Source organism: Rhinopithecus bieti, unplaced genomic scaffold, assembly GCF_001698545.2.
Source record: "Rhinopithecus bieti isolate Rb0 unplaced genomic scaffold, ASM169854v2 scaffold_35536, whole genome shotgun sequence".
In the NCBI taxonomy this organism is placed as follows: domain Eukaryota; kingdom Metazoa; phylum Chordata; class Mammalia; order Primates; family Cercopithecidae; genus Rhinopithecus; species Rhinopithecus bieti.
Window position 1 is genome coordinate 410,650 of NW_016814959.1, and position 8,664 is coordinate 419,313.

The 8,664-nt window shown below is 43.7% G+C and overlaps 1 protein-coding gene across 1 annotated transcript; it reads right to left on the reverse strand.

The window, feature by feature from the left end:
* Positions 1 to 2,415: 2,415 nt before the first annotated feature.
* Positions 2,416 to 5,666, reverse strand: CCN2 (cellular communication network factor 2). Its single transcript, XM_017852791.1, has 5 exons — positions 5,338 to 5,666; positions 5,001 to 5,223; positions 4,525 to 4,776; positions 4,182 to 4,393; positions 2,416 to 3,794 (listed from the first exon to the last, which is right to left on the reverse strand). Exons 1-5 carry the CDS (start codon positions 5,401 to 5,403, stop codon positions 3,498 to 3,500), a joined length of 1,050 nt encoding a protein of 349 aa, XP_017708280.1. The 5' UTR covers positions 5,404 to 5,666; the 3' UTR covers positions 2,416 to 3,497.
* Positions 5,667 to 8,664: the final 2,998 nt, after the last annotated feature.

An 8,664-nucleotide genomic window follows, 5' to 3' on the forward strand; every position in this document is an offset into this window, starting at 1 on the left:
CTTAAGTGAAATTTTATATTTTTTGACTGACAGCTCCCCAACCCCAATCCCCTCGTAACCATCATTCTGCTCTCTACTGCTATGAGGTCAACCTTTTAGATTCCACATGTAAGTGAGATAGTGCTATATTTTTCTTTCTGTAACCTGGCTTATTTCACTTAACACAATGTACTCTAGGTTCCTCCATGTTGTCACAAATGACAGGGTTCTCTTCTTTTTTAATGAATAGCACTCCATTGCGTATATATACCTCATCTTCTTTATCCATCCACCTGTTGATGGGTTCTTAGGTTGATTCCATAACTTAGCTATTGTGGATAGCGCTGCAGTGAACATGGAGGTGCAGATATCTTTTCAACATACTGACTTCTTTTTCATTGCGTATATACCCAGTAGTGGGATTGCTAGATCATATAGTAATTGTATTCTTAATTTTTTATGGAACTTTCTTTCTGTTTTTCATAATGGCTGTACTAATTTACATTCCCATCAACAATGCACACAGGTTTTTTTTCCTCCACATCCTTGCTGACAATTTTGTTATCTTTTGTTTTTTTGATAGTAGTCATTTTAACAGGTGCGAAGTGATAGCTCATTGTGGTTTTGATTTGCATTTCCCTGATGGTTAGTAATGTCGAACGTTTTTTCATATACTTTTGGCCATTTGTGTGTCTTCTTTTGAGAAATGTCTGTCTGGTGACCTGCTCAATTTAGATTCCACTTCCAAGAGTGTGGGGGTCTTCTCCTGGGAGGGAGCCCTGGCTTGTAAGTTTTGTTGGAGTGCTAGGCCAAACCCCTACTAGGTTCAACAACTGCTCTCAGCCTGGCCTTCTATATATCTAGTGACTACCTGCTGGCTGTTTGAGAGCTCTTGGGTTCTCAGAAGCATCAGATACCTTGTTGTTTCTCTGCTTTTCTCACACATGTGCTGACACAGTGCAGATCTTATGGTGGTTGATGATTTGGCACTCCCTACCTGATATTTGGGGGGTGAAAGTGTGCATTGCCATCTAATTTTCTTATAAATATTGCCTGTGGGACTTTTGTTTTGCAATCTAGTGACTCTTTTTTTTAATGTGGTTATTTGGAAACTGTGAAATCTATGCTTTTCCTGCTACTTCTATGTTTCCAGAAAGCTCTCATTCAGCACAGTCAGGCTCGTTCATCATGCATGGCCCTTCATCTTTGCAGTTAGGAATTGACAGAGAGGAAGTGTGAACTAACAGTGTACTCTGTGTGCATGCCTATGTGTATGTGTACATGTGCATTTATTTGGGGAGGGGGGGTGCTGCTCCTGGCAGCACTGCTATATGCAGATGTGGGTGTATCCTTAAAGCCCCGTGCTTTGACCATAAATTCTCTTCACATTCTGAACACAGGAAGTTTTCCCTTTGGTTTGTGGTGTGGACATTTGTTTGTAGAGCTAGTCTTTATTTTCAGGTGTATTTTTGTCTGTCCAAATGACACTGGCACTACAACGTTGCTAATTACCTTGGGAAAGGTTAGTCTGTCTGCAATCCTTTTTTCCCTATAATCCCCAACTACCCTCATGTGGAGAAGACTCTAGTTGCCTGTGGTGTATTTCTTTTGTTTACCATTCACTTTGGTTCACTCTTTAGTAAAAACCTACCTGGGTAGGTACAATATTGTTTCCACACCAGTGTTCTTGAACAATTCCATTTTCTCATGTATAAGCCACTTGGCAAATTAGGATCCATTAATCTGGAGGTCTGATAAAGTCAAAGACTTGGACAAATGGAGGAATTACTTTCAAAACAAATTTCTATTAATGTTAATGAATGGCAGATTTGCTCATCCTCCCTTTTCTATTTATGCCATCTATTTGTCATTGGTTATCATGGCAACTGAAAACAGAATTATACAAAACAAGACTTATGACATAGCTCCATTTAAATGAGGACTTCATTTCATAATTTTCAGATTTAACAGCCAGATAATGAGGTTCAGAAATAGACCTAGAGCATAAATTTTTTTTTTTAATTTAGACATGTTCTACATGCAAGGCACATAGACTAGTTTGTGATGTGAAGGGTTGGAAATTAACCTATAATGGCCAGAGAGGTACTAAATGCCAAAAGGACCAATGGAGACTGAAGTAATCTAGACAGAACTGAATTTAAAATGTCTATAAAGTTCTGTGAAGACAACACATTTTTGTTAAAAAAAAATGACTGTGTAGTCAATGTGGTGTTTGTACCTGCAAGTCTGTGATACTTGATTCAGTGTGAAGTATGCTTACATAAAAATTCTATGGAATAATCAATTTATTAATATATAGAACAATAAAAAAATTTAGAAAACTATTGGTGAATTACCTTACGATGAACAAGAACTTCCTATTTATGCTCAAGAAAACTCAGAAATGTTTAGAAGGATAAATGAATAACCAAGCCATTTATAGAAAAAATATATACTTTATTTTCAACTAGAAAGGTGCAAACATGTAACTTTTGGTCACACTCTCAACAAATAAACTGTCCGGAAAACAGTCATATCAAAGTAGAAACAAATGCTTCCAGGTGAGAAAACTGATCAGCTATATAGAGCCGCTCGGTTTTTAATAAAGGCCATTTGTTCATTAAAAGTGAGGCTACCACATTTCCTACCTAGAAATCAGCCTTCCAAGGACACTAATGCCTCGCCTTTGCAAACAATCTGTTTTGACGGACTGTCATTCTATCTGAGCAGAATTTCCATATAAGTATCCGTTTCACGCTTTGAATGATCAGACAAGCTTTACATTCTACCTATGGTGTTCAGAAATTGAGGCTAACATTGAAATATCAAAGCATTAAAACAAAATAAAAGGCACAAACAACTTTAAATTAACTTAGATAACTGTACATATATATATATATATACACACACACGCACACAATATTTACAATATAAATTTTAAAAAATGTGGCTTGTTACAGGCAAATTCACTTGCCACAAGCTGTCCAGTCTAATCGACAGGATTCTGATTCCTGAACAGTGTCATTGGAATCAGAATGTCAGAGCTGAATCCGCTGTTCTGACTTAAGGAACAACTTGACTCAGTCTCTTGATGGCTGGAGAATGCACATCCTAGCTGTCCTGGGGCTACAGGCATGTCAGTGAGCACGCTAAAATTTTCCTTCTCAATTACACTTCAAATAGCAGGCACATTACTCGTATAAGATGCTATCTGATGATACCAACCTTTCTGTTGGTACCCTCCCACTGCTCCTAAAGTCACACCTTAATATACATTCTGGTGCTGTGTACTAATGCAGTTCCACTGTCAAGTCTTAACATTCTTCGAACCAGTGTCTGGGGTTGATAGATTATTTGTTTGACATGGCACAATGTTTTGAATTGGGTCGGAATCTTTTCCCCCAGTTAGAAAAACAGATTTAAATAACTTGTGCTACTGAAATCATTTTTACATAAAAATGAGATGTGAATCATTTCAAGTTCCAGTCTAATGAGTTAATGTCTCTCACTCTCTGGCTTCACGCCATGTCTCCGTACATCTTCCTGTAGTACAGCGACTCAAAGATGTCATTGTCTCCGGGACAGTTGTAATGGCAGGCGCAGGTCTTGATGAACATCATGTTCTTCTTCATGACCTCGCCGTCAGGGCACTTGAACTCCACCGGCAGGGTGGTGGTTCTGTGGGGGGTGCAGCATCGGCCGTCGGTACATACTCCGCAGAATTTAGCTCGGTATGTCTTCACGCTGGTGCAGCCAGAAAGCTCAAACTTGATAGGCTTGGAGATTTTGGGGGTACGGATGCACTTTTTGCCCTTCTAAGATAGACAAGGGAAAAGAAAGAGGGAAAAAAAATCAACAACTCTACAAGGGGAGTGGCTTTCTTCAACCCTCTGTGTTTTTAGTCTTCTGTTGTCTGACTTCTGTTTATATTCTGAGGGGAGGAAGTTTGAGTCTCATTTGTTATGTCCAAAAACAGCCAGGGCCTCTCTTGGAATGTCTTGAATTAACTAACCCTGCGGAAGATTTCGTAGTGGAAAACTGGTGGTTGCTATTACACAAGCTCTCATTCCAGCAAAACAGCTCAATGGCTAGATAGTTTTGGAGATAACGGACTTAGACTAACAAGGGTGGCAAGAGCCCGAAGTTGGGTCCTATCCACTGTTTTTCCTGTGAAAAATAGTTAATAGGAGCAGAACATGTACCTTAATGTTCTCTTCCAGGTCAGCTTCGCAAGGCCTGACCATGCACAGGCGGCTCTGCTTCTCTAGCCTGCAAGAGGCGTTGTCATTGGTAACCCGGGTGGAGATGCCCATCCCACAGGTCTTGGAACAGGCGCTCCACTCTGTGGTCTGGACCAGGCAGTTGGCTCTAATCATAGTTGGGTCTGGGCCAAACGTGTCTTCCAGTCGGTAAGCTGAGAGAGCAGAGCACAAAAACACCGTGTAAAACGCCTGGATAAGATATTTACCCCCTTCACTTGGCACAATTAGGACTCCCTCCCTGGGAGAGAATCACGACCCTGACTTAGAGGAAGACTCGACTCACCCGCGAGGGCAGGCCCAACCACGGTTTGGTCCTTGGGCTCGTCACACACCCACTCCTCGCAGCATTTCCCGGGCAGCTTGACCCTCCTCGGGAAGGGGCAGTCAGGGCTGGGCAGGCGAACGTCCATGCTGCACAGGGGCATGCAGCCCACAGCCCCGTCCAGGCACGTGCACTGGTACTTGCAGCTGCTCTGGAAGGACTCTCCGCTGCGGTACACCGTGCCACCGAAGATGCAGGGCGCACCATCTTTGGCTGCAGAAGAGGAAGGGAAGAGAGAGGTGGGGGATGCAGAGGTCAGGCATTGGGGTGCTCTCACATTCAGTGTCAGAGATGCGAGTTGGGATCTGGGCTGCAGGGGGCGGGCTGGCAGCAGCTGGTGAAAGAAACTCAGTACGAGCAGTTTCTTTTTCCAGCGGGCGGGTGGGCGTGAGGGAGGAGGCGGCCGGACACCTAGCGGCGGGGGCTGCGGGTCTTACCGGTGCACACGCCAATCTTGCGGTTGGCCGGGGAGCCGAAGTCGCAGAAGAGGCCCTTGTGCGGGTCGCAGGGGTCGCGCTCGGTGCACAGTTCGCCCAGCTGCTTGGCGCAGACGCGGCAGCAGCCGCAACCGTCCAGCACTAGGCTCACGCCCGCCGGGCAGCGCGGCGCCGGCTCGGCCGGGCATCGGCACGGCCCGCTGCAGTTCTGGCCGACGGCCGGCTGCGGGGAGGACCAGGCGGTCAGCGGCGCTCGGTCGGCTGGCACGCCCTCCCCGGCCGGCCCCGAGTCCCTCCCTGGCAGACGCCGGCCGCAGCGGGAGCTCCCGGCGCTTACCCGGCTGCAGAAGGCGAGGAAGAGCACTAAGGCGACGCGGACGGGGCCCACGCCGGCGGCGGTCATGGTTGGCGCTGCGAGAGGAACTGAGGTCGCGGTGGCGGCGAGCGGGTAGCGGCGAGGCCGGGAGCGCTGGCGGTGGTCGGAGGTGGGGACCTGGACGCGCCGGGCTGTCCTCTCGGGGCTGTCGGCCGGGGCGGCTGCCGTCGAGCTGGAGGGTGGAGTCGCACTGGCTGCCTCCTCTCAGCGGGGAAGAGTTGTTGTGTGAGGCTGGGGCGGGCGGCCCGAGGCTTTTATACGCTCCAGGCGGCCGCGGCTCGCCAATGAGCTGAATGGAGTCCTACACAAACAGGGACATTCCTCGCATTCCTCCCCACCTTCCTGCCTCATCAACTCACACCGGATTGATCCTGACCCCTTGACTCTCAGCATTCCTCCGTCTGAAAAAGCTGGCACACTCCAACTCACAGAAAAAAAAAAAAAAAAAAGAGAGAAAGAAAAAAAAAGCGCAGTATTTCCAGCACCAAATAGAATTTTTTTACCCCTATCCTCTTCGCACCACTCTTGATTCATATCATTTAAAACACACTGGCAATTATTTCTTATATCATTTCTTTTCGAATAAATGTGTCCTGTTCTATCCACTGACATACATCCTTTTAGGAAGTAGGTAGCTGAAGAGGCAAACGGCAGGAATTCCTAAAAAATTCGAAAAGATTTCTCCCCCTTTCTTAGCAATGATTCCGTTTTAGAGGCTATAGGCTCTTGAAACGCTTCAAAGAGCAGAAAAGGAGTGAGTTGCTTTTGACCATTTGAAATCCTCAAGATGCCTACCTGTAAAACCCTGAGTTCTATATTTGAGATTTGATCCTTTGTCACTTGAGGTAACGGGTTTGGGACAAAAAAAGAGAACAAAGCCGGAGTTTTGACTCAGGATGCAGTCTCCTGGAGCAGATTTCCAGAACTCTTGCTTAGTTTTCTCTTAATATATGTAGGAGTTTTATATAGGGAAGGACAAGGGACGAGTGGCCATGAATGATTCCAGAAAAATGGATCCATTGTTCTATCAGAGCAAATGATTCTTTGTTGGGTAGGTGGGGGCTTTGGGTGTCAGGGCGGGAACACTGGGATTCAAAGGGGTTCACCTAGGGGCATTTAAACACAGCTTCACTAGGGTCTTTGAGAAATGAGTGCATTTTCTTATATTAAAACCTATAATCTTCAAATGTGGGTTGGATTTGGTTTGTCTTGTTAAAATAAGAGCCTGATTCCATAACAAGAGCAGTGTACCCCGTTGTATCTGGATATAAACTAAGATTGACAGTGAATAATATATTTTTAGTGACTCCCCACACATCTATGAATAGTGATTGTGACTTCTCATTACTTGACTTCTCATTACCCAAGGAGCGTGCAGCCTGAGGGAGTGAGGTCAGGACAAGAAAAGAATAGGTTTTATTCTCCCTTGGTGTGTGCAGATGTCGAATATGGCCAATAAACTTAAGCCTATCTCCATTTCTTAATATAGTGCTACTTAGCTTCACTAAGGACCCAATTAGTTCACTGTGCTTTCATTTGGAATCTATGTTGTTTAGTGGCTTTTTGTTAATAACTCCAGTTCCCATTTTATATAAAGAGAGTGATTCTAGGGCCATACCATTTTCGTATTCTGTAATACCGCATCATTTGACATTGGTGTTACCAATGAGTATATTCCTTTAAGTTGTTGATGCTTCAGAGCATGGGTTCAAGATAAACATATCTGTTTCTGGTACAAAGATCAGCTTTAGAAACAACGATTTATAGATTTATCATTTGAAAACAGCCTGTTTAAGCTGATCAAATTTTTAAAGTTTCAGTACATTCTATTGAAAAATAGCCAAGAAGAAATATAACCACTCCAACTTCAGCACAGAGCATATCATCTGTGCACAATTACCTCATGAAGCCAGCCACATGTTGTACAGTGTAGTTGCATGTCAGTAGTGTGAATGGCCAGCAAAGGGGCGGGGGTGCCCTCTGAAGCTCAGGAAGAATTTTCATCATTGTTGTTTAATGTCCTTTCCAAGCATTCCTCAAAAAGAAGAGGCCTAAGAGTTCCTATTTAAAGAAGGAACATTCCAAGTTAACTTAATAGCCACATGTGTATTAAAGGCAACTTTGGCCCTCAACTTTTTCTTCCCTTGTGGATGATTTTAAAAGTCCAAAATATGTGGGAAGCCACAGTGAAACCTTTCAAGACCTAAACCCCCAATTACATCTACCACTAATGGTTGGAAAGGTGTGGTGGCTGGGGAAGGGTAGGGATGTGCAGTACAAGTCTCACCTAAGGTGGGATGTGGGCTTGGTGGTGAGCTCGCCTAACTTGCAGAATGAGGTCGATGGGAGAAGGGTTGAGGAATTTCTGAATCCTCAAGAAAGTCTGAAAGCTACCACCAACATCTTCACTTATGCAGCAGGGAGACTTATTCATGGAGGGGATAAATTGTTGTACTGGGTTATAGTTGGATGACCTAGGTTGTATTCTTGGAACTGCCTTTCATAGATCTCAGGGAAGTCACACGTAGGAGCCACATTCCCATTTCCATTTAAAAAATGGAGGTAATCATAATTTTTTTAATTTAATAGGGTTCAGTGAGGGCTGAGTAGATGAAAATTCTCAGAGAATAGGTGCTTTATTGTTTTGTCTTTCTTGATTTTTTTTTCCTTGTCTGTATATAGTAAGTATATAACCATTCTGCTCTGTTGTTAAAAATGTCAAGAGAAAGAATTTGGTTTTACTATAAAATTCTCATAGTCCTTTGAAGTCTCAAAAAAATCTATAGTCAGTTTCAAATAGATGATTTTAATGTTGCTTAAGAGAAAATAAGCATATTGAAATATACAGAACTTATGAAATTTCGGGATAGAAAAAGGTTCTGTGCATTATCAGGTTAGGTTGAGGCTTTATGATCAAAACTCTTTTTGAAGGAGTTAAAATAAAAGATTATTATTAAGAAAGTGACACAGAGACAGACAGACATACACATGCACACACACCCAGAGAGAGAGAGAGAATGAGAGAAGACACCCAAGACATTCACAGAGTCAGAAGTATGTTTTTATTGTGATATGGACCATCAAATGCCAGGAAACTCAAAGGGAAAGGCTGACACTCCATCCTTAATCATGCCATGGGATCTGAATTCTTGCACTATTATAAATGACTCAGCAAATGTTTGCGTGTGCCTGGGCGGTAAAGTGGGAAATAGTGGCTTCTTATAACTTCGTCCAACTTTGACTTACCTCAGTCCTTTTGATTGACAGCAGGTCAGAGTTGGGAGAAAA

Coding starts and splice junctions, on each gene's coding strand:
- CCN2 (XM_017852791.1), bottom strand. CDS start 5,403: ATGACCGCCGCCGGCGTGGGCCCCGTCCGCGTCGCCTTAGTGCTCTTC. Junction 4,777..5,000: donor CAAGATTGGCGTGTGCACCG/GTAAGACCCGCA, acceptor CCTCTTCTGCAG/CCAAAGATGGTGCGCCCTGC. Junction 3,795..4,181: donor ACCTGGAAGAGAACATTAAG/GTACATGTTCTG, acceptor TGTCTATCTTAG/AAGGGCAAAAAGTGCATCCG.